At 59.8% G+C, this 24,312-nt stretch overlaps 2 protein-coding genes across 2 annotated transcripts; both read left to right on the top strand.

The window, feature by feature from the left end:
• The first annotated feature begins 3,923 nt into the window (after nucleotides 1–3,923).
• Nucleotides 3,924–17,103, top strand: ULK1 (unc-51 like autophagy activating kinase 1). The gene is made up of 28 exons (XM_056115517.1): nucleotides 3,924–4,365; nucleotides 4,898–4,990; nucleotides 5,076–5,117; nucleotides 8,478–8,510; nucleotides 8,639–8,675; nucleotides 8,830–9,003; nucleotides 9,094–9,167; nucleotides 9,664–9,765; nucleotides 10,712–10,770; nucleotides 10,871–10,953; nucleotides 11,073–11,123; nucleotides 11,211–11,299; nucleotides 11,658–11,808; nucleotides 12,275–12,335; nucleotides 12,462–12,551; nucleotides 12,792–12,917; nucleotides 13,026–13,174; nucleotides 13,253–13,336; nucleotides 13,402–13,670; nucleotides 13,894–14,087; nucleotides 14,181–14,290; nucleotides 14,374–14,514; nucleotides 14,727–14,914; nucleotides 14,994–15,163; nucleotides 15,241–15,359; nucleotides 15,450–15,607; nucleotides 15,704–15,839; nucleotides 15,951–17,103. The coding sequence occupies exons 1-28, from the start codon at nucleotides 4,258–4,260 to the stop codon at nucleotides 16,004–16,006; spliced, it is 3,147 nt and encodes a 1,048-aa protein (XP_055971492.1). The 5' UTR covers nucleotides 3,924–4,257; the 3' UTR covers nucleotides 16,007–17,103.
• A 1,843-nt stretch (nucleotides 17,104–18,946) lies between these two features.
• On the top strand, nucleotides 18,947–23,323 carry PUS1 (pseudouridine synthase 1). Its single transcript, XM_056115559.1, has 5 exons — nucleotides 18,947–19,246; nucleotides 19,943–20,080; nucleotides 21,036–21,138; nucleotides 21,603–22,276; nucleotides 23,086–23,323. The coding sequence occupies exons 1-5, from the start codon at nucleotides 19,007–19,009 to the stop codon at nucleotides 23,131–23,133; spliced, it is 1,203 nt and encodes a 400-aa protein (XP_055971534.1). The 5' UTR covers nucleotides 18,947–19,006; the 3' UTR covers nucleotides 23,134–23,323.
• Nucleotides 23,324–24,312: the final 989 nt, after the last annotated feature.

Genomic DNA, 24,312 nt, shown 5'->3' with positions numbered 1-24,312 from the left:
AGTGTGTCAGTGTATGGAATGAAGGAGTGTGGGTATAAAGGAGTATGAGTGTGAGGGAGTGTGTGGGTGTGAGGGTGTGTGGAATGAGGGAGTGTGCGTGTCAGATGAGAGTGGGTAGGTGTGTGGAATGAGAGGAATTGTGTGGGTGTGAGGAAATGTGTGTGTGGAATGAGAGGGAGTGTGGAGTGTGAAGGTATATGAGACAAGAGGGAATGTGTGGGAGAGGGGGAGTGTGAGGGTGTGGGTGTGTGAGAGAGGGGGTGTGTGTGGGAGAGGGGGAGTGTGTGGGTGTGTGGAGAGGGAGAGTGTGAGAATGTGTGGGAGAGGGGAGATGTGAGGGTGTCTGAGAGAGGGGGAGTGTGAGGGTGTGTGGGTGTGTGGGATGAGAGGGTGTGTGTACAGACAGGAAGGAGCAATTCCATCCAGACTGGGCTTTCTTCTGAGAGTGGAACCCCATAGACTCTGCAACCCCACTTCCCAACTCACACCCTCATAGTTTGGAGCAGGGTCTCATGGAGACAGGCTCCCCCTCCCCACCTCCCAGCTCACAGTAGCCAAGACAAGATGGGTCATGACCCCAAAGTCATTGGGAATGAATGGATGATCAGGGTAGCCTGTCATGCAAGGAGTATGTTTTGGCCCATGGGAAGGGTCGAAGATTTGTCACGTGAGGATAGACACTCCCAGGAGCCCTATAAAATGTCAGATTCACAGACTCAAAGAGTCAGTCGGGGGGCTGGAGCTATAGCACAGCCCGTAGGTTGTTTGCCTTGTAGGCATTTGCCTTGTATCAAGCTGGGTTTGATTCCCAGCATCCCATATGGTCCCCTGAGCACCTCCAAGAGTGATTCCTGAGTGCAAAGCCAGGAACCCCTGTGCTGTGCATCACCAGGTGTGACCCAAAAAGCCAAAAAAAAAAAGTCGGTGGGGAGCCAAGGGCTGGGGGTTGTTAGTGTCCACTAACAGGGGGACACAGTTCCTGTTTGGGAAGGTGAAAACAGGAGTAGGTGGGGGGGGCCAGTTGCACCACCTGGGAAGGGATGTCAAGCTCTTGGCTTTCTAAGGTGCCGGTGACCCTGAGCAGAGCAACGCAGGCCATCATCCTGGAGCCACGTCTTTGCCTAGGGTGCAAGTTCTCTGTTTTTCTGTCTTGGGGCTACACCCTGTGGTGCTGGGATTAGGGCCTACACCTAGCTCAGGGGTGGCTCCTGGTGGTGCTCAGGGAACCATGCAGTGCCAGTGATTGAACCCAGGTCTCTGCATACAAAGCCTATATTCTGGCCATTGATCTTCCAGCTCGAGGTGGCCATTTTTTTTAAATTTTTTAATTTTTAGGTCACACCCGGCAATGTACAGGGGTTACTCCTGGATCTGCACTCAGGAATTACTCTGGCAGTGCACAGGGGACCATATGGGATGCTGGGAATTGAACCCGGGTTGACCGTGTGCAAGGCAAATGCCCTACACACTGTACTATCACTCCAGTCCCTGCGATGGCCATTTTTCCCCCATTTTTTGTAATTTTATTTATTGGATCACCATGAGAGCAGTTACAAAGTCTTGGTCATACAATGAAACACCCATACTTTCACCAGTGCCCATTCTCCACCCCCAAAAACCCCAGTATACCCCCATCCCACACCTTCCGCCTACCTGTGGGGCAGATGATTTCCACATTACTCTCTCTCTACTTTGTTTACATTCAATATTTTGACACCAGACTCACCATATTATTTGGGATTTTACCCCAACACTCAGATCTGCTGAAAAGGCAACAGTAGACAATTTGTTTTCTATTGCTGGTTATGAATAACATATGATGTTGCGTGGCTGCAGTAGTGGCCACGCGATTTTGAAATTCTGAAATTTGAACAATTAAATCTGCAGGGATTTCTGCCATAACCTGCTGGGTTTCGAGATTTGTTCCTGAGTCTCTTGGATCATGGCCGTTAAGCAGCTTGATCAGGAGTCAGAAAGGCCTTTAGTGGGTGGTGACTCGGAGTCTTGTTGGGACAGGGAGGAAAGGGCCAGCTCTACCCCAATCCCGTCAGGCCCCGCATGTCTCAAAACTGAGGGCCCAAACCTGACTGTCCAATGGCCTTTGGAGGTTGGCAGCCATGGAGCCACCTAGGGGGAGCAGGTGGAGGGACAACACCCTTTCCTCCCTGGAATGGTCCAGCAACAGTGACATACTGCGGGGTCCGGACACATCTCTGCCAAAAGCCACTGGGTTCCGAGATTTGTTTCTGAGTCTCTTGGATCATGACCATTAAGCAGCTTGATCATGAGCCGGAGAGGCTGCTAGGGGACAGCAACTCGGGGTTTCGTTGGGACAGGGAGGAAAGGGCCGGCTCCATCCCCAACTGTGAGGTCCCGTGTGTTTCGTCACTACAGGCCCAAACCAGTGGCCTCCGGTGGATGGCAGCCACCGAGCCACCAAGGGGAAGCAGGTGGAGGGACAGCAGAGATGGCCATTTTTAGAGTGTATTTATTTGACCACAATTCTTAAAAGCAGAGAAATGATCTTCCACTCTTAGACCCTGCCCTAAGAGTTCCCCCCTCCCCCTACACCATACTAGAGTTTCTGTTCATTATTTTATTTACTTGTTTTTTCGGGCCACACCCAGCAATGCTCAGGGGTTACTCCTGGTGCCGCACTCAGGAATTACTTCTTACAGTGATCAGGGACATATGGGTGCTGGGGATCGAACCCAACCTCCTGCCAGCAAATGTCCTAGTTGCTGTACTATCTCTACCTTTCTGTTTACTATTGACCATATAACCGTTAGCTGCATGCTAATTTGTAGGGCTTGCTGACCCCAGGGGAAATGACTCTCTGAGGTAGAACAGATGCAAAATGCTAAAATATTTTGTCCTGGAAGACCAAGGTTCTGCCTGTGACATTTCTTATAAATATCGGAGTAACAAATTCCTCAAGTTCACCCTCACACTGGCTCCCCTAGCTGTTCCAGCCCAGGGGGGCTAAGTTCTTGTGAAAATTAGTTTCTAACTATTTGAAAAGCACATACGACACCCTTAAAATTGGGAGAGCAAACCTCAACCTCTCTGCTGAGACCCCTGTGCCGCTGCTTAAGCCAGGCTTTCAGACCAAGGTCAGGACTAAGGTCTCTGCACTAGTCATGGTCTGGCCAGGGGTAACTCAGGGATCAGGAGTGTTCTGTTTGTTTGTTTGTTTGTTTGTTTTGGTTATTTTGGGCCACCCAGTTGTGTTCAGGGCTCACTCCTGAATGGCTCTGGGGACTACTTGTGGCTTCGCCACTATGCTCTCTCCAGCCTCCCCCCTGCCTTGGTGTGTTTTGTTGTAGTTGTTTAGTTTTGAGGTCACACCTGGCAATGTTCTGGGGTTTACTCCTGGCTCTGCATTCATGAATCACTCCTGCAGGCTTGAGAGGCCAAGGATCAAACCCCGTAGCCTACATGCAAGGCAAGCACTCTACCCTCTGTGCCATTACTCTGGCTTGCCCTACCAAACTCCCAGGAGTGTTTTTTGTGGAAACAAATACCCTCATTGAGCAAAGATGGTGCAAGAGAGCAGGCAAATTTGCAAATGAGAGCCCAAAGGACAGCAGAGCAGATAGGATGCTTTTCTTGCATGTGGCAGACCCTGGTTCTAGTCCCGGCATCTCTATGGTCCCCCAGCACCACCAGGAGTAATTCCTGAATGCAGAGCCGGCGGGTGTGGCCCCTCAACCAAACCAAAGGAACAAAATAAAAATCTTAAGTGAGGGGTTTGAGTCACGGGGCTGATTGCCCAGCCAGGCCCGGGATGACGAGGCCCCGCCTCCCCGGCCTCAGGCCCCGCCCCTCCGACCGCAGCCCCGCCCCTCCCGCCCGGTCGCAGGCCCCGCCCCGTCGGTCTCCAGGTCCCGCCCCGTGCGCACTGCGCGTGCGCCGGCGTCTCAGGCTCCGGGGCCCGGCGGCCGCCGCTCTTTTGTTTCCCCGCCGGAGCCCGGGCCGGAGCCGGAGCCGGAGCCGGGCCGGGGTCGGGGTCGTGATCGGAGCCGGAGCCCGGGTCGGGACCGCGGCCGGGGCCGGGATCGCGGCCGAGTGGAGCCGGGCCGGAGCTGGAACTCGGCGCGGGCCGAGCCGGGCCGGGTCACAGCCGAGCGGGATCGGTGGCAGCCGAGCGAGGCCCGGCCGGAGCCGAGGTCGGAGCCGGGCGGGACCGGGCCGGGCCGAGCCGGGCCCCCGCCATGCGCCCCGGGCCGTCGGCCCCGCGCCCCGCCTGAGCCCGCCATGGAGCCCCGCGGCGGCCTGGAGGCCGTGGGCAAGTTCGAGTTCTCGCGCAAGGACCTCATCGGCCACGGCGCCTTCGCGGTGGTCTTCAAGGGGCGCCACCGCGAGGTGAGGCGCGGGCCCGGCGCTGCCTCCGGGTCTCCTCACCGGGTCCCCTCACCGGGTCTCCCCCCATGGGTGTCCTCACCGGGTCCCCTCACCGGGTCTCCTCACCGAGGCTTGCTCCCGGGCTCTCTGCTGGGGTCTTCCTTTCACCTCCTTCCCAGATCTCCAGGGTCCTCCTCAGATCTCCCTGATCTCTTCCCAGGGTTCTGCTCTGGGGTCTTCCCAGAATCTCCTTTGGGGTCCTTCGTGGACCTCCTCCCCGGGATTTCCGCAGGCCTCACCTTCGATCCTTACTGGGCTCTTGCCTTGAATCCCGCACTCTGGTCCTCACTTGGGTCCTCCGGGGGATCCCCTCACCCGACTCCTCCCAGGGAGTCACACTAGGAACGGAGCCTGACCCTTCCCCTGGGCTCTGGAACTTCTAATTTCCAGGCCCCCTCACCTCCTGAGCCGCCAGATGCTCTGCCAGCTTGGGGGACACCCCGGGGTGCCTGCCGGCTCCCAGCCCCTGAGCTCGGCTGCACTTGCTTTCTAGAAGCATGACCTGGAGGTCGCCGTCAAGTGCATTAACAAGAAGAACCTTGCCAAGTCCCAAACGCTTCTGGGGAAGGAAATCAAAATCCTCAAGGTGAGCGCTGGTGGCGGAGAGCAGAGCGCCGGCTGTGATCCGGCTCTCGTGCTCACGCTCACGGGCGCCTGCGTTTCTGTCCTAGGAACTGAAACATGAGAACATTGTGGCTCTCTACGACTTCCAGGTACATGGGGGCTGGCGCGGGAGGTTTGGGTAGGCTGGGTGCTGGAAACCAGGCTCAGGGGGTCCCACTTCCAGGGAACCCATCTGCCTTGCTCTGCTTAACTGCAGAAGGGGTGCAGGGCCACAGGTCACGGTCTCCTGGCCAAGAGGTTGGCTCTAGCCTGGCACTCTGGGGGTATCTGACCCAGTGGCCCTGACCTCAAGTCCTGTCCCAGCGCAGCCTGGGGAGGGCGCCGGCCCACCTGTCTGGGCTGCGCCTGTTTGTTGACACTGCTCGGGCCCTGGCATTGGCTACCAGCTTTTGCGTCATGGGAGGGAGGGGCGAGTCGTCTTCTTGCTGGGGCCGTCCCAGCCTCCCGCCACCGTGAGCCTGACTGCCCCCCTCCCCGTTGAAGGCTGGAGCCGCTTCCTTCCCTGAAGTACCGCGCTTTTTCCTGCCCGCTCTTTTTTCCTGCCCGTGGCCCTCACCAATCTCTGGTGGTGCCGCGTACGCCTGGTGTGGGGACTGGACCGGCGGCAGGTCCTTGAGTGCTGACTAATGGTTTTGAAAGCTGTTTACCTTGGCTGAGGGGGAAGCTCCTGGCCACGCCTCCTGCAGTGACAGGAGGTGACATGGGGCGGGCCCGGGTCTAGGGTGGCACACCTGGAGCCCGCTGGAGCTGCAGTGTCCCTGGGAAGCCTATGTTGCCTGTACTCACTGCCCTCCCCCCTCTGTTGGCCGCATACCTGGTGTGACAGGGCCACCGGCTGTGTTCGCTCCCCAGGCTGGCACCCAGGAGGAGCAACTCAGAAGTGGGGATGTGTTGCCCAAAGACAAAGGGGCAACCTGACCCCAACACCACCCCTTGGACCTGGACCTGGTAGGGGCTGACTCTGGGGACAGGCTGGGCCCTCTGGACACTCCGTGCCCATTCACAGACCCTCACCGCAGCCTTTTGCTCATGTCTGTGTCTTGGATAAAGTTATGTGTTATTGTGTTTTCACTGTCCTTCACTCTCCTGGTCTGTGTTTGCAAGGGACTCACCCCTCTGGGAATTAAGCCGGCTTAGTCCCTCAGAATCTACACTCAGACAGGACCATTGGGGACAAGTGTCTTACCTTCTCAGCCTCCTCAGTGTTTTTGTGAAAGTGGCCAGGGAAGCATTAGGATGTAGGGCCCCCACGTTGGCGTCCCCTGCTGTCCTGCGACAGCCCCAGTGTGGCCATGTTTCTGCTCCCTTCCCTGGTAAGGAACTGAGGTCAAGGGGCTGTGCGTAGCCATCTGACTGTGGCCTCTTGAGCGTCCCTGCAGTTTTCACCCATGTGGTCTTGTCAGTGGAAATGGTACCCACCATTTTGTTTTCAGACAGGAGTGGGTCTGGGGTGCCTGGGTGGGTGTGTGGTTGCAGTGGTAGGTGGTCCAGCAGCACAGTTCTCTCTATGCAGTCCACGTCGTGCACTTGGTTGCCTCAGTCTTGCACTCTGGTGCCTGTGCCCTCCTCTCCTCCAGAGACCTTGTGGAGCCTGTGAGTGGAGGAGAAGCTTCCACTGCCCTGCCTGGGAGGGTGGAAATGTGAGGAACAGCTGGTAACCTTGTGCCCATCTGCGTTCTGCACTGTGGCTTCCCCTACCTAACTAGAATGGCCTGGGATGGGTGGCAGTGTCCCCCCTCCCCCCCAAGTATCACCTTGGTGGTCACGGAGGCCATCTGGTTGCTTCTGAGGGCAGAGCTCAGGCCTGCCTGCAGGAAGGGATTTATGACCATGTTGGATGGTACCCACCTAGGCTGCTCCTGCTCCCTGCTCCTCAAGTCACCACATCTGGTTGTGTTTTTTTTTTTTCTTTTTGGGTCACACCCAGCCGATGCTCAGGGGTTACTCTTGGCTCTGCACTCAGGAATCACTCCTGGCGGTGCTTGGGGGACCATATGGGATGCTGGGAATCTAATCCGGGTCGGCCGCATGCAAGGCAAACGCTCGGCCCGCTGTGCTATTGCTCCAGCCCCAAGTTACCACATCTGGATGGCATTCTTGCATTGAAGTCCATCTTGCTCTGGCTGTATATCCAGTGGGAATAGCACATACTCCATCTTCCCCCTGCTTCGGCCGTACCCCCCGACTATTGGAGATGGGCATCGGGGAGCTTCCCCACCTGCCCAGGACCTGTACCTCTTGATGTTGACCGTGACTAGTCCAAGGGCCTTGGCAGTTGTGGGAAGTGCCTGACAAGCGGTGGTTGACTCTTATATCTGTCCTCTGGAACTTTATATAAGATGCAGGTTGTCAGCGCTACATGTTTTAGTTTTGTTTTGTTTTGGGGCCACACCAGTCCAGCGATGCTCAGGTCTTAACTCTGGCTCTACAGTCAGGAATTCCTCCTAGTTCAGGGAATCACATGGGGTGTGGGGATCAAACTTGGGTCTGCTGCGTGCAAAGCAAGTGCACCACCGGCTGTACTACCGCTCTCACCCCATTATTTCTCTCTTGTGTCTGATTCTTTTAAGACCTCAGCTCTTTGTACAGGCAGCTGGGTGTAGGCAGGGCAGGTCATACTGTCCCTGAGACCCTGCCCAATGGACAGTGCTTCCCTGTGGGCCTGCAGGAACCTGCTATCTGTTCTGTGCAGCTGTGCCAGAACAGGCAGCTGGGTGCAGGCAGGGTGAGGCTGCTCTGTACTCTGATGGAACTCAGGCGGGTGGACTCGGAGACCACCTCTGAGGTGGTTCTGTTGGGGATGGGGGCACTCCATGAAAGGCAGGTGGGGTGGCACAGGTTGTTCTCCCATTCATGACCTCTTTGAGGACTCCCTGGTGCATTTGGGGTACCTGCTCCTGGTGAGCAGAGAGATGCCCTTTCAGGTCAGAAGAATCTGGGGCTGCAGAGGGAGTGGTGGTCGGGACCTGCTGGCTTGCTGACTGCGACATGGTCTTCCAGGGCCTATGTCCGTTCTTGCTGCGCACTGCCCTGCCCAGCAGCATAAGCAGCTGTTAGGTTGGGGTCTCAGACCCCCACAAAACCTACAGAAACCTCATGAGGCCCCCTTGCTGTTGAGCCAAATCTCAGAATGGGGTCCTTTGCATGTGGGGGACCAAGGTGAATTCCTGGTGCTGCATGGTACCCTGGACTGGGTGTGACTTAAAAACAAAAAAACAAAACAGACAATAGGGTTGGAGCAATGGTCTCGCGGGTAAGGCATTTGCCATGCCCATGGCTGACTTGGTTTTGAACCCTGGCACCCCATATGGTCCCCCAAGTCTGCTATGAGTGGTCCATGATCTCCGCTGGGTGTGGCCTAAAAACTATTAAAAAGAACAGACAGAAACCCAGAAACAAATTGGAGGCAGAAGGTCCTACACAGTCAATGCTTCTTCTGTGTCCCGCAGGAAATGGCCAATTCTGTCTACCTGGTTATGGAGGTGAGTCCCACCAGGCCCTTTACCCTTGCCGAGCCATTCAGAGGGGCCTCCTGGGACCGGGAGCGCATGGTGCCGGGTGGTGGTGGGGATTCTCCTACTGCTGACAACTCTGCACTGGTTCTCTGCAGTACTGTAACGGCGGGGACCTGGCTGACTACCTGCACAGTGAGTGGCTACAGATACTTACAGTGGGTAGCCCTGTGGCCCTACTGGGAAGATTTGGGATGGGGTGGGGGAAGGGTTGCCTGCGGAGGAGTGGGACAGTGCTGAGGGGGATGTGGGCCGGGCCGGGGCGTCTCCTGAGCTCATCTCCCTACAGCCATGCGCACATTGAGCGAGGACACCATCAGGCTCTTCCTGCAGCAGATTGCGGGTGCCATGCGGCTGCTGCACAGCAAAGGCATCATCCACCGCGACCTGAAGCCCCAGAACATCCTGCTGTCCAACCCCGGGGGCCGCCGTGCCAACCCCAACAACATCCGCGTCAAGATCGGTGGGGCCAGCAGGAGGCTTGACTTGGGTGGGCTCGGGTCTGGGCGCAGGAGGAGGTGCCTCCTCTCACCTTCTCCCTCTTGCATCGCAGCTGATTTTGGCTTTGCCCGCTACCTGCAGAGCAACATGATGGCGGCCACGCTCTGCGGGTCCCCCATGTACATGGTAGGTATGGGCCTCGTGGCCGTGTCCTTGGTTCTGTTCATATCCTTGTGGACTGGGTGACGCCTGGCTGGGCACTTTTCTGGCTGGCAGGGGCCTAGCAGCTGTGTGTTCTGAATGGCTGGTAGCTGCAAGCCTATGTCCTGATTGGCAGGGCCTGGCAAGTGTATGTTCTGATTGGTTGGTAGCTAGCTGACAGGCTAGTGCTCTTATTGGCAGGGCCTGGCCAGTGTGTGTTTCAGTTGTTAGTTTGTTTTATTTTTGTTTTTGGGTAAGTGATGCTTAGGGGTTACTTCTGGCTTTGCACTCAGGAATTACTGCTGGCATTGCTTGGGGGACCTTATGGATTGCTGAGGATTGAACCAGTGTCAGTCAATGCAAGGCAAATGCCATCCCCGCTTTGTGTTTTGATTGGCTACTAGCTGGATGCTGGGCTGATTGCAGTGCAGACATGGGTGGTATGTGGCTGTTTCAGACCTGTATCTCTGATGTCCCTTAGGCTCCCGAGGTCATCATGTCCCAGCACTATGATGGGAAAGCAGACCTTTGGAGCATTGGCACCATCGTGTACCAGTGCCTGACGGGAAAGGCACCCTTTCAGGTGAGTGAGACGGTTCTTTCCTGTGTGCTGGAACTCAGCCTTTCTCCAGCCCCACCCATTGCTGTGTGACCCATACTGGACTGTCAGGACTCTGAGCTCTGGAGTACAGCCCATAGTTAGGACACAGTGGAGGGTTCTGGCTCTGTGCCCAGTCTGCAGGTGTGCCCACCTGTGACTGTGTTGTGTTTTGCACAGGCAGGGTGCTGTGGGGGTAGGTGCAGAGCAGCTAGTTAGGTCGCCTCTGGGTACTCCTCAGGGACACAGTGGGCAGCATAAGGACAAGCCTGTTCTGGGACTGAGTGGGGTGTGGGCTGGGTGGTCCCCCCACCCCTCCTCTTTTGTGAAACAAGATAGCTTGTATTAAAACTTGAGGAAGTTGTGAGAGGAGAGGGAGAAGCTCCTGTTTGACAGAACACGGGCTTCTCCAGAGTGGAAATAAGCGAGCAAAGAGACACACAGGGAAGCGAGATGCGTGTTTAAGGGAGAACTTGGGCTTGAGGAGTGAGCCTGAGCTGAGTGTCTCGTATGGATGCACATGTTCAACCCCCAGGGCCCACTCTCTGGCCCTGGTCTTCACTTTTTGGGGATGGAGGGGTGCCGTCATTCCCCGCGGTGAGAGGGCTAGGTCAAGGCTCCTGCACGTGTTCTCATACTGAGCATCTCTTTGGCTCCTGGGTTTCTCCTTTCAGAGGCAGAGCACTGTTTTGCATCTGAAGCCCCAGTGCTCCAGCCAACAGAGCTGTGGGGAGAGAGGCCGCCATGTCTCTGGTTCCACGGTCCTTCTGGCCACCTTGTGCAGCTCTCTTGGCGCCGTCCCCTGGAAGTGGGGAGGAGGGACTGGCCCAGGGGTTGAAGGCATGGGAGGGCCAAGGTGGGATGGGCCCGTGCGCCTCAACTGGTGGTCAGGATTAGGCCAGCAGGCGCCTGATGGCATTGTCCCCAGCAGGCCAGCAGCCCTCAGGATCTACGCCTGTTCTACGAGAAGAACAAGACGCTGGTCCCTGTGTGAGTGGTCCCTACTGGCCCTGTCCTATCCCTTAGCCCCGACTCCCCCCCGCCCCCCGCCAGGCAGCTGTTGACCTGGTCATTGTGCCTGTGCCCCTAGCATCCCCCGGGAGACGTCCGCCCCGCTGAGGCAACTGCTCCTGGCCCTGCTGCAGCGCAACCACCGAGACCGCATGGATTTCGGTGCGTGTGGGCAGCCCTGGCCCAGCCCCTGCCACAGCCATTCCCCAGCAGCACCTCTGCTGGTGACCAACCTTCCCCGGGATGCCAACCTCTCTTGCCTTCCCTGCTTCCTCCCGCAGATGAGTTTTTCCACCACCCCTTCCTGGATGCCAGTGCTGCTGTGAAGAAGTGTAAGCCCTGGGGTTGCCGGGGGTTGGGGGGTGTGGGTCGTCCCTGGCACGGGCACACACTTGGACTTCACCCTGGCCTGCCTGCAGCCCCACCAGTGCCTGTACCGTCCTACCCGAGCTCGGGCTCCGGCAGCAGCTCCAGCAGCAGTTCCACGTCACACCTGGCCTCGCCTCCAGTGAGTTGCTCTCCTGGGACCGTGGGTTGAGGGGAACCTGCTTGGACCCCTGACCTCATGGGACCATGGGGTGCAGAAAGAAGGCATCTGCTTCTGAGGCCTGGAGCCAAGATAGTCACAGACTCTTCTCTCTGTGCCCACACCATCTGCACCATCCTCCGGTGTTATGACTTGTTGCAGTGTCTGATGCCTCTCAGGCCACTCAGGGCAGTAGGGCAGCCTCATCCTCACATCCCCACTGAGATCAGGCCATGGGGAGTGGGGAGCACTGGGGTGGCTGGGGAATGTGGGCCCCCAGAAAGGTGGAGACTTGGGGTCTAGGGAAGGTGGTCTGAGCAGAGCCCCTTTCTGGCTGCAGTCCCTTGGGGAGGCGCAGCAGCTGCAGAAGACACTCACATCCCCAGCAGAGGCTGCTGGCTTCCTGCACGGCTCCCGTGACTCGGGTGGCAGCAGCAAAGCCTCTTCCTGTGACACGGACGACTTTGTCATGGTCCCAGCCCAGTTTGCAGGTCAGCACCCACAGGCCCCTCCCTTCGGGTTGGGGTGCAGATGGATTCCCTGGCTCCTCGTGGTCTTGGCCACTGCCACTTTGGGGAGCAGGTGGGTCACACAGAGCCAAGGAGGGACCAGCAGACTCAGGTCCCATTAGAAGGTTCCCTGAAGGGGCTGGAGTGATAGATAGCACAGCGGGTAGGGCGTTTGCCTTGCACGTGGCTGACCCAGGTTTGATTCCCAGTACCCCATATGGTCCCCTGAGCACCGCCAGGAGTAATTCCTGAATGCAGAGCCAGGAGTAACCCCTGTGCATCGCCGGGTGTGACCCAAAAAGCCAAAAAAAAAATGCGGTTCCCGGAAGTCGTAGGACGGGTACTTGGGGTCTCTTGAGATTAAGGGTTGCTATCAGCTGCAGTGGCGGGTATCCCCGTGGCAAAAATAAGAGGCGTTCGGGCCAGCTTTCCTGTTCCCTGTCTGCAGGTGACTTGGTTGCTGAGGTGGCCGGGGCCAAGGTGCCGCCAGACAGCCTGATGTGCAGCGGGTAAGGCCCTGTGGGGGTTGGCTGTGGCACTGCTCAGGGCCAGGGAATTCAGCTTGCCCTATAGCTGGAGGGCCTGACCCCGCCTGACCCCGCCTGCCCTCCTGTCCGCCTGTTCTTTCTCCCCAGAAGCTCACTGGTGGCCTCAGCTGGTCTGGAGAGCCGTGGCCGGACACCATCTCCTTCCCCTCCATGCAGCAGCTCCCCCAGCCCCTCCGGGTGAGCAGAGCAGGCGGGCGAGTAGGCTTCCCTCCAGGTGTCTCTGTTCATGTCCCGTCCACCGCCCCTCCCTCCCCCCCGCCCCTTGCATGTACTGTGTGTTTCCATGGCTGGTCTTGAGTAGGAGCCCGTGGCGGGGACAGGGTTTGAGGTGGAATGGAGTAGCCAGCCCCACTCTTGCCTGGGCTGTGTGGCTGGGCTCCACTGGACCCATATCCAGGCTCCTCCCCTTCCCCACAGCCGGGCTGGCCCGTTCTGCAGCAGTCGGTGTGGTGCCTCTGTGCCCATCCCAGTGCCCACCCAGGTGCAGAACTACCAGCGCATCGAGCAGAACCTGCAGTCTCCTCCCCACTATCAGCCTCCCCGGTGAGTTCACCTGCGTCATTGCCTGCCCTGGGAGACTGATGGGCACCATGGCTGGGGGCAGATGGCCCTCCTCAGTGGGTGCCGTGACCTCTACTGGCCTGTCCTTAGGTCCTCTGCCATCCGCCGGTCAGGCAGCAGCAGCCCCCTGGGCTTCGCTCGGGCCAGCCCGTCTCCTCCAGCCCATATTGAGCACGGAGCTGCTATCACCCGGAAGTTGTCTCTGGGTGGTGGCCGGCCCTACACGCCATCCCCACAAGGTGAGTCTGTTCCAAGGGAGGGCATCTCCTGTGGCGAGGGGACCCTGCCCAGGCTCTGACTCAGGTCCCTTTCCCCAGTGGGGACTATCCCAGAGCAGCCAGGCTGGAGCGAGGCCCCCACCTCACACACAGCCGATCGGGCTGGCAGGTCTCCACGGGCAGGTAGGTTGGGGTCAGCGGGCAGGGGTACGCAGCCCTGAACAGCAGTGACCAGCCCGTTCTTGCAGGCTCCTCTGCACCTGAGCACTCACCCCGCACCACTGGGCTGGGCTGCCGTCTGCACAGCGCCCCCAATCTGACTGACCTGCACGTCGTCCGCCCCAAGCTACCCAAGCCTCCCACCGACTCACTGGGGGTAGCATTCAGCCCCCCGCAGGCCAGCCCACCCCAGCCATCTCACGGACTGCCTTCCTGTCGGCCCCTGCGCGGCTCACCCAAGCTGCCTGACTTCCTGCAGCGGAACCCCCTGCCCCCCATCATGGGCTCCCCCACTAAGGTATGGCCCCTGCACACGGCCTACCCGCACAGATGCTTGTGGGACAAGGGGCACTTTGGGGATGGTCCAGAGGGTCTGTGGGGGGTTGGGACCCCTGATGCAGTGGCACGGCCTTCAGCACCAAGTGCTGGAGGTCAGGCCCTCTGACCACGTGGACTCCCACTGGCCAACCTGTCAGGGCCATGGACCTGGCACCTGACCCAGCGCTGCCCGCCCTTCCTAGGCTGTGCCTGCCTTTGACTTTCCGAAGACCCCCAGCTCCCAGAACCTGCTGGCCCTCCTGGCGCGCCAGGGCGTGGTGGTGGCCCCACCCCGGAACCGCACGCTGCCCGACCTCTCAGAGGCTGCTCCCTTCCAGGGCCCACAACTGGGTTCCGGCCTGCGCCCCCCTGAAGACACCAAGGGCCCTTTTGGCAGGTGCGTGGGGTCAGAGCGTGGGCAGCCACGAGCAGGGTCCTTGCCCTTGGCCAGATCTCGGCTCTGGGTGCTCAGTGACTTCCTTGTCTGCAGGTCCCTTAGCACCGGCCGCCTCACCGACCTGCTCCTGAAGGCTGCATTTGGGGCGCAGGCCCCTGACTCGGGTAGCACGGACAGCCTGCAGGAGAAGCCCATGGAGATCGGTGCGGGAAGGCTGGGCTGGGGGGCTGGGGGTGGGGAACTGTGACCACAGGCTCTGAAGCCCATATCTTATCTTGCCCCCCAGCACCCTCTGCTGGCTTCGGAGGGAGCCTGTACCCGGGAGCTGCTCGTGCAGGCGCCAGCCCCTCACCTGTGGTCTTCACGGTGGGGTCCCCACCCAGCGGGACCACGCCGCCCCCTGGCCCCCGCTCCAGGATGTTCTCAGGTGAGGCCTCCAAGGCCCAGTGGCTGCCCACGAGGCCTGGGGCGCTGAGTGTGCTACCCTTTGGGGCCCTGAAGTGCCAGCTGCAGGGCCTGGGGGTTGAGTGGGGCCTGGGTGTTGGCCGAGGTGGTCAGGGTGGGGAACAGCTGTGAAGGACACAGGACACTGCCTCACCAGCGTGTCTGGGACACACCTCCCCTCTCGGCCCCCTGCAGTGGGCTCCTCCAGCTCCCTCAGCTCAGCCGGCTCCGCCTCTGCCCGTCACCTGGCCCCTGGTGCCTGCAGCGAGGCCCCTGCTGAGGGCCCCGGTCACTGCTGCAGCTATGCCGACCCCGTCACCGCCAACCTGGAGGGGGCTGTGACTTTTGAGGCCCCCGACCTCCCCGAGGAGACCCTCATGGAGGTGAGGCTTCTTGGGAGCAGACCGGGCTGGATCGAGGGTCCGGCACTGTCCCCTGCTCACGTGCTTCCTGCTCCCCCAGCAAGAGCACACGGAGATCCTGCACCGGCTGCGCTTCACCCTCGTCTTCGTGCAACACGTCCTGGAGATCGCGGCCTTGAAGGGCAATGCCGGCGAGGCTGCTGGGGGTCCCGAGGAGCTGCAGGAGAGTGCGGTAGCTGACCAGATCAGCCTGCTGAGCCGCGAGTGGGGGTAGGTGCTGGCCAGTAGGGACGGGATGGGCCCCGGCTCCCTGTTGCCCCAGCTCCCTGACATGCCGCTGCCCGCAGCTTTGCGGAGCAGCTGGTGCTGTACTTGAAGGTGGCCGAGCTCCTCTCCGTGGGCCTGCACACGGCCATCGAGCAGATCCGCGCCGGCAAGCTCTGCTTGTCGTCCACCGTGAAGCAGGGTGAGCGATGCCGGCGGGGTTGGGAGGACGGCATAGAGGGGAGGCCGCGGGGGCCAGGCCGGTGCCCTGAACTTCAGGCTCCCCCTGCAGTGGTGCGGAAGCTGAACGAGCTGTATAAGGCGAGCGTGGTGTCCTGCCAAGGCCTGAGCCTGCGGCTGCAGCGCTTCTTCTTGGACAAGCAGCGGCTGCTGGACCGCATCCAGAGCGTCAGTGCCGAGAAGCTCATCTTCAGCCACGCTGTGCAGACGGTGCGGGGATGGTCGGGCTTGGGGGTGCAGGCAGGTGCCGGCGCGTGCGTGGTGCGGACCCGTTAGGGACTGGCCAGCTTCCTCTCATCCCTGCAGGTGCAGTCCGCTGCCCTGGACGAGATGTTCCATCGCCGGGAAGACTGTGTCCAGCGCTACCACAAGGCCCTGCTGCTCATGGAGGGGCTGCAGCACATCCTCAGCGACCAGGCAGATGTGGAGAACATTGCTAAGTGTGAGTGGGGAGGGCGTGTGGGAATACGGGCATACCAGGGTTGATGCAGGGATGTTGCCGAGTGTGAGACGTGCCCTGTGCGCGCCCACTGACCAAGCCTTCCCCCTATAGGCAAGGTGTGCATTGAGCGGAGACTCTCGGCCCTACTGACTGGCCTCTGTGCTTGACCCGGAGGCTTGGACCCTGTGCCCAGCTCTTGAAGTGGGCTCAGCACGCTGGTGGACTCCAAGTGACAAGCCTGAAGCATGGGTACTGCCCAGAGGACCAGCTCTGCTGATGGGCAAGGACCCCGGCTCTGCCAGTGGGACTTCAGGGTATTGGGGGGGCTTGCACAGGACTGCACCCCAGGCCACCTCCCATGGTAGGTGAGCTCACCTGGGTGTTCCCCAGCCCTGCAGGCCCCGCTCCCAGGACACACAGGGCCCTGGGACAGCGCTGCCTTCTCAAGCCAAAGCCGCAGGCCTGCCCAGGGTCCACCCCGGAAAAGGCCCCTCCTTCCCCACACTACCCACCCGCCCAGCTTTGTGAATCACCGAGCACTTTACCAGGCAGACTTGACTGGCTTTCGCCAGGCCAGCGGCTGCCTCTGCGTGTACATGCCATATCCTAGGGATGCGTGCCAGAGCCTGGGAGCGCCAGACACAGTGGCTCTGGTGTCTCTGGGACAGTCTGTGTGAAGCAGCAGCTCCCCAGCCCGGGACAGGCGTCCCTCACACTCTACTCCTCAGATGTGTCTTAATTCTCTGCAGCTCCTCACGTTAGAAAGGAGCCCATGGTCAGGCTTTGTCTTGCACAGCTAGCAGAGCAGGCTCAGGAGGCAACACCCTGGCAGCGCGGGGAGCGTGGCCCAGAGACCTCGCACCCACTCTCCCTGCATCTGAGCCCTCCTGGCTGCCATGGTGGGGCCAGTCAGGTTGAGGGGCCTCCTCGGCCCATCCGGATGGCCCTGCAGAGTGCAGAAGATGCCCGTGGAGCCCGGCTCTCGGCACAGATGGGCAGTCTGTGTTTGTTTGCAACACCTCAACACTTGCAGTGCTGGAAGAAAACTGGGGACATGCCTTTTGGGCCCGGTGACTGTTCTGGCTGCAGATTGGGGTCGTATTAATTGCTTTACAGCAACTGGATTCCAGGGCTGGGCACTGCAGGGGGGCAGGGCCGGGCCTGGGCCCTCATGTCTGTGTTGAAAGGAATTTGTGTGATTTCCTCCCCCTTTTGCGTTGAATTGTGTAATACCCATTTACGGAAATAAACTTCTGAGTTGTCAGTGGTGTTCTCACTCGGGCAGTCACCAGCTGGTGAAGCAGGCCATGTCCTGAGGGCACAAGACCTTCCTGGGCCCAGCTTAGGCAAGACCAGAGCTTGTTATGGTGTGTGTGCGCGTGTGTACGTGCGTGCACGTGCCAAGGTTGCTGGTTAACCCAGAGCCTTCGGGGTGTGTGGGGGTGGGGCGGGGGGGGGTTGGTGCTTGCCATCACCTTGGGGTGTACTTCAGGCTGGATATGGGCCGAATAGGAACCAGCACAGGTTGTGCGGTGCCTGTCCCCACCGTGCCAAGTGCCAAGGACTGGTGGTCTGTCCCCCTGGTGCCTATATTGTGTCTGGGCTTCCCTGGTGAACCCTAGCATCTTCTCCCTTAAGGCTTGGGCATTTCTATGTTCAAATTGTTGGACCAATTATTTGTGTGTTTCCTACTTTGCTTTTGGATCACACTCAGTGCTCAAGGGCTTACTCCTGGCTCTGCTCAAAATCACTGGCTGTGCTTGGGGGCCCTATGCAGTACTGGGGAATTGGACCCAGGTCAGCTGTGTGCAAGGCAAGTATCTTACCTCTGTGCTGTCACTGGCTGTGGTTTTTTGATTATGTGATAGGGTTTGTGTTTTCAATAATTGGACTGTTTTAGGGCCACAGAAATAGTACAAAGAAAGGGTCCTGTTTGCTGCTGACCCAGGTTCAAGCTTCTGCCAGGATTGAGCCCTAAATCTCAGAGCCAGCAGTAGCTTGAGCTCTCGTGGGTGTGTGCCCCCTCTCCCAATTCCACTCCTTTTTTGAGTTAAAAGCAGCAGGAATGGCAGAAAAGGATAGCATCAAAGTCCAAGGGGAACATTTATCTGCAATTATGGGGTCATGTATCTGGTTGGTTGACCTCCAAAGATGCCAGCCTTTTGTTGGGTAGCCTTGCACTTGACTCCCAACGCGGAACCCAGCGCACCCAAATGCGGGGTCCCTCAGCGGCTGTGGGACAGGTCCGAGGAAGGCTGTGAGGGTCTCACGGAAGCCACTGGGCACAGGTAGGACAGACTCGCAGCATCAGTGCCCGTTCGTGGGGCTCGGTTCTTCCCCCCCCCCCATGCGTTCCGAGGGCTGTGCTCCTCCAGTTCGCCTCCAGGACCCCAAGTCCAACCTGCGGCAGAGGGCAGACAGCAGGTGACTGACTCCTCGAGAGCAAGAGTCCTGTGGTAGTGGAGGTGGCCCGAGTGAGGCGGCCTCTCCTCTCCTCCCCGCTCCTAGCACTGGCTTGGCCGGGCTTTCTTTGGTATTTGGGTCACGCCTGTGCAGGGTCGCTCCCCAGCGGTGCTGGGGGCCAAGTGGTTCCAGACACGCAGCCCCTGCAGACGCTGCTCTGTCATTATCTGGTGGGTGAGGGCACTCGTCCGGTCACCACTGACTGACCGGTCAATAACAGAGACTTGGGAGAGGGTCGCAGCCTCCTCCCGCGCACGGACAGTACTGTGGGGCCTGCCGGTCTTCCGGGGACAATCGCGCGGTCCCCGGACGACGGGCAGGTCCCTGCATCCCTATCCCCATCCCGCGGGGCCGAGCAGTGGACGCGACAGCCAGCGGCCGGGTGACCTCGGGCCACAGGCTACCCTCTGCCTCGCGCGCCTGCCGGTCCGCACGTCCCGCGCGGCGGGGGCGGGATGACTGTTGACACACTACGCGGCTAGCGACGGCGCGCGCGTGCAGCCCCGGGACGCGAGCCAGAAGCCGCGCCTGCGCGGTGCGGCCCGGCGGCGGCGCGGCGGCAGGCCCCGCCCCTCCCCCGGCGCGCGGGGTGTTTTGTTCGCGCTCGGCCACCGTCGCGCCGCCGCACTTCCGCCTCCCGCCGGTGCTTTCGTCCGCCCCGTGAGTGGGGGGTCCCCGGCGCGCCGCGGGGCGTGGGGTCGCGCATGCGAGTGCCCGCCGTGCGCGCGGTGTTCGCGGCCCTAGCGGGCGCGCGCGGAGCCACGTCCACTCCCGCGCTCTCTTGCAGGGCGCCGCTCATGGCCGGCCGCGCCGCGCGGACCTGGGAAGAGCCGCAGCCGCAGGCCAAGAGGCCCCGGAGCGGCGGCGAGCAGGCCCCGAAGCTGCCCAAGCGCAAGATCGTGCTGCTCATGGCCTACTCGGGCAAGGGCTACCACGGCATGCAGGTGAGCGCGCGCGGGACGTGCGGGGCTTCGGGATGCGCCCACAGGTCGGTGCCCGGCCCACGCAGATGGGAGCTCTGGGTCCCATGCCCGGCACTGCACATGGGAGGGGAAGTTGGGCCGCGGCTGAAGGTGAGCTTGTGCCTCACCCCTGCTCGTCTTTCCCCGGGTGCTTGAGGGGTTCTGGTTTGTCTGTTTGGTTTTGGGCTCCTCCAGGCTCTGTGCTTGGGGGTCGTTCCTTTGAGTTGCCCAGGGGACCGGCGTGGTGCTGGAGATTGAACGGGATCTCCTGTGTGCAAAGCCTGTGTCCCACCCGTTGAGCTCTGCTCCCCGCACACTCTTGCTTGTTGCTTTGGTGTTTTTGGGAAGGGGGTGGGGGTTAAGGTCGTAACTGGCTCTGCTTGGGAGTGACTGTGCTGGAGGTGATAGTGGGCTGGCCCCTGCAAGGCAAACACCCTGCCTCTTCTGTTGTCTCTGGTTGGGTCCCGTGGTGTAAGGGGACCATGAGACCATAAGGGAGTGTGATGGGACTGTGGGCGGCGTTACTGATGCTTGTGGGTGTTGGGCTTGCTGTCCAGTGACTGTCCACTGCCCGTCAACTGTGTCCTCTCTCTCCCGCTGTGGTCTCTGCAGGTCCCCCACCCCCACGGGTGGGTCTGTCCTGTAGTCTGGAGAGCTTTTGCTTTCTCTCTTCCTCAGAGGAACGTGGGCTCCTCCCAGTTCAAGACCATCGAAGATGACCTGGTGTCCGCGCTGGTGCAGTCGGGCTGCATCCCGGAGAACCATGGCCAGGACATGAAGAAGATGTCCTTCCAGCGCTGTGCCCGCACCGACAAGGTCAGTGGCTCTCACGGGTGCCCCCAGCCAGAGTCGGGTGCGCACTGCGTTCTCTGTCCTCATAATCCAGTCCGGGAGCGTGTCCGGTTCAGGCGCCAAGGTTGCCTGAGGAATGGGCAGGAAGCAGGTTGGGGTCATAGGGTCTGCAGTTGGGGCCCTGCCATGGGACTCAAACACAGATGGGCTGCCGTGTGGGAGGGTGCCATGGTCCCAGGCACCCGGCTTGTAGAACATCTTACAGTTGGTTTCATTTTAGACCCTTTTGTCCATTTTTGTGTGCTTGGGGGCCATGTCTGACAGTGCCTAGGGTTTACTCCTGATCCTGTGCACAGGGATCAGTTCTCGCAGGACCCAGGAGACCATGTGGGGTGCCAGGATCTAACAATAGAACTGACTGTGTGCAGGCCGATCACGATCATCCTGTTGTTCGTCGATTGCCTCGAGCAGGCCCCAGTAACGTCTCCTTCGTCCTAGCCCTGAGATTTTAAAAAGTGCCATATTCAAGGCTTTTTCAGGGTTAGGAGAATGAGACCCATCATTGTTACTGGTATTTGGCATATTGGGTACGCCGCAGGGAGTTCGCCATACTCTGCCGTGTGGGCTGGCTACATTCGGTAGCCTGCCAGGTTGTGTGCAGGGCAAGTGCCTTAAACTTTCTCTCTCTCTTAGGAGATATTTAGTTACCCACATGGTACTCAGAGGACCTGAGGGCCACTTCTGGTCGTCCTCAACTCTGGGCAGGACAGTTCAGTGCTTAGGCCCAGCAGTGCCTGATGGTGCTCAGGGAGGCCTTTCTTTCCTGCCTGTGGAATGGCCCCAGTCCAGGCTTCCTGTTTCGGAGCTGTCAGAGGCGCATGCTCTGCCCTCGTCCCCATCCAGGAGGCTTGGGGAGCACCGGGTCCTCCCTTCAGCTGCGGGTTCCTGCTGCCACCTGCTTGTCCTGCTCTCCTCATAGGGGGTGTCTGCGGCTGGCCAGGTGGTATCCCTCAAGGTGTGGCTCATCGACGACATTCTAGAAAAGATCAACAAGCACCTCCCGGCTCACATCCGGATCTTGGGTAAGCCACGCTCAGGAGGAGGTGGTCCTTTGTGGCCAGCTCTGGGCCCCGCCCCCTGCTGTCCACACCGCAGGGCGTGAGCTGCTCTTCAGTGCTTTCTGTAGGTATGCCGCCATCATGTCCGCAGATGCGTCTCAGACGAGGTCGCTGCATGGTTCTCGCCACGCCTTTTCACCTTCACTCAAAACCAGAGGCCCGGGCCAGTCTGGGTGGTGGCAGGGCGGGGCTGCGGCGCCCCCTTGCTCAGGAGAGCCTCCAGCACACCTGGGTGTTGTTCCAGGCCGCCTCAGTGTTTGCCTGCCAGAGGTCAGCCCTGGGCATCACAGCGGTGGCAATAGGAGCTGTGGAAGCTCCACCCGGAGCTGTGCTCGCCGGGCCGGTGGCCATGGTCTGAGTGGCCTTGACACTGGTTGCTCCTGGGGCCAGGAGCTGGACTCCACTCCTTACTCGACTCCTCTCCCCAGGGCTGAAGAGGGTCACGGGTGGCTTCAACTCCAAGAACAGGTGTGACGCCAGGACGTACCTGTACATGCTGCCCACGTTCGCCTTTGCCCACAAGGACCGCGACCCCCAGGACGAGACGTACCGTCTGAGCCCCGAGACGCTGCAGCACGTTAACAGGCTGCTGGCTGCCTACAAGGGCACCCACAGCTTCCACAACTTCACCTCGCAGAAGGGGCCCCGTGAGCCCAGCGCCCGGCGCTACATCCTGGACATCTTCTGCGAGGAGCCCTTCGTGCGCGAGGGCATGGAGTTCGCGGTCATCAAGGTCAAGGGGCAGAGCTTCATGACGCACCAGATCCGGAAGATGGTGGGGCTGGTGGTGGCCATCGTCAAGGGCTACGCCCCCGAGAGCATCCTGGAGCGCAGCTGGGGTGAGGCCCGGGTGGATGTGCCCAAGGCGCCCGGGCTGGGCCTGGTGCTGGAGCGGGTGCACTTCGAGAAGTACAATGAGCGCTTCGGCGGCGACGGGCTGCACGAGCCGCTTGACTGGGCCCGCGAGGAGGCGGGCGCCGCGGCCTTCAAGGAGCAGCACATCTACCCCACCATCGTCAGCACCGAGCGGCACGAGCGCTCCATGGCCCAGTGGCTGGCCACGCTGCCCGTGCATGACTTCAGCGCCTCAGCCCTGGCCAAGGTGGGCCGCGGGGAGAAAGTGGGTTAATGGGAGGCCAAGAACCCCATGACTGGGCTCCCGGGCCTGGGCCTGCCATCAGGAGGGGAAATGTGGCTCATGGGGTCCCTGGGTCCATGTGCCATGGGGGTGGACTTGCTCCCCAGCACCGTGCCCCGGACGGGAGGCCAGGGGAGCAGGCAGGGGCTGAGGGCAAAGGGCCATGCCAGACAACCTGGCCGGCAGGAGGCAGTCACACAGTCGGGCTGGGAGGTGGACAGGTGTGGCCCAGCATGGCTCTCTGAGCATTTGCACTTGATACCTGGGGGGTCTGCCCCGGGCTGTCTTGGGACAGCTCCTGGGTGGTTTTGTTTCTGGGCCACACCCAGCTCGGATCTTCCTACTGGCTCTGCACTTGGGGATCACTCCTGGTGGGGCTTGGGAATCATACCCGGTCTGCTGCATGCTGGGGAAATAGCCCCTCACCCGGGTTTATCACCACTCTGTAGGGCTGCTTCTGGCTGCTAGGGGGAGTGGTGCTGGTTGGGCATATGCTGCTGGGAGTGGACTCGGCCTTCTCACAGTGTCTCTGTCACTTGAGCTAGCCTGGCCCCAAGAGCAGCCCTGTCCCTGTTGGTCTCTGTTCCTGTGTCACTGCAGTCCCGGGGAGAGGACGAACCCCTCTGTCAGCCCTTCTTGTCCCAGGCCCTGGCTCTGCCCGTTGTGCCGGGCTGCTCTGCGGAGGGAAGAGGGGGGGAGCAGACACACCTGGTCCCTGGTTCTGGGTATGGGCTGGGCTGCGCCCTCGCCCAGCTCACCTCTGCTCTCTGCAGGACCCTGGCCGCCTGGAGGATAGCGATGGGGACGGAGACAGCAGCTGAGGCTGCCCTCGCCTTGTGGACAGCTGGACACAGCCTAGTCGCTCTGGATCTTGGGATCTGTTCGTCCTGCGTCTTCCTCACCAGAGAAGCTGCTATGAGTCCCATTTTTGGCTCAGGCACGAACTCTGCACACAAAGATATTTTCTTAAGAGGCGATTTTCTTATTAAATACGCTCCTGGGCTGCTCACACACTCCTGCATCCTGGTCTTCTCCTGCCCCCTGCTGGAGTCTGGAGGATTTTTCCCTCGGGCCTCTGCAAGGGTGGGTGGGTGGGACACTGCAGGACTTGTGCACAGGGAAGGAGGGTGCTGATGAGTGTGGCATGGGTGTACATTCCTGTGTACAGTGTGTGGTGTGCTTCCTGTGTGTGTGCCATGTGATGGGGGTGTACATGGTGGGTGTGGCGTGTGCACGGTTGGTTGGTGTTGGGCATGTTCCTGTGAGCAGGAGGCAGGGCCCTCTGGGTCTTGAACTGTGTGGGGCTGGTGCCAGGTGGCTGGGGCCGATCCCATCCCATCAAAAGGTGGGCTCAGGCAGAGCAGTCAGTTTTTTTGTTTGTTTGTTTGTTTTCTTTGCTTTGGGGGTCACACCCAACGATGCACAGGGGTTCTGGCTTTTCACTCGAATTACTCCTGGTGGTACTCGGGAGACCATATGGGGTGCTGGCTCCAGCCCCCTGAGGGTTTTTTTTTTTTTTTTTTTTTTTTTTTTCCTTTTTGGATCACACCCTGTGATGCTCAGGAGTTACCCCTAGCGGTGTTCGGGGGACCATATGGGATGCTAGGAACCGAACCCTGTTCGGCCGCGTGCAAGGCAAACGCCCTACTCACTGTGCTATAGGTCCAGCCCCCCCCTCGAGTTTTTATTAATTGCACAATTAATTAATACACCCCTCAAGTGTATTAATTGCACCTGTAATAGGCTTTTTTTATTTTTTTTGCTTTTTGGGTCACACCTAGCAATGCTCAGGGGTTATTCCTGGCTCTGCACTCAGGAATCACCCCTGGCGGTGCCCAGGGGACCATATGGGATGCTGGAAATCGAACCCCGGTCGGCCGTGTGCAAGGCAAACGCCCTACCCGCTGTGCTATCACTCCAGCCCCAATAGGCATATTTTTTTCACTTCTTTTTTGTTCTGTATTTTTTTGTTTTGTTTTTGGGTCACACCCACCGATGCT

The sequence above is a fragment of the Sorex fumeus genome, unplaced genomic scaffold, assembly GCF_029834395.1.
Source record: "Sorex fumeus unplaced genomic scaffold, SorFum_2.1 ptg000029l, whole genome shotgun sequence".
In the NCBI taxonomy this organism is placed as follows: Eukaryota; Metazoa; Chordata; class Mammalia; order Eulipotyphla; family Soricidae; genus Sorex; species Sorex fumeus.
This window is presented reverse-complemented; position numbering and strand designations above follow the sequence as displayed.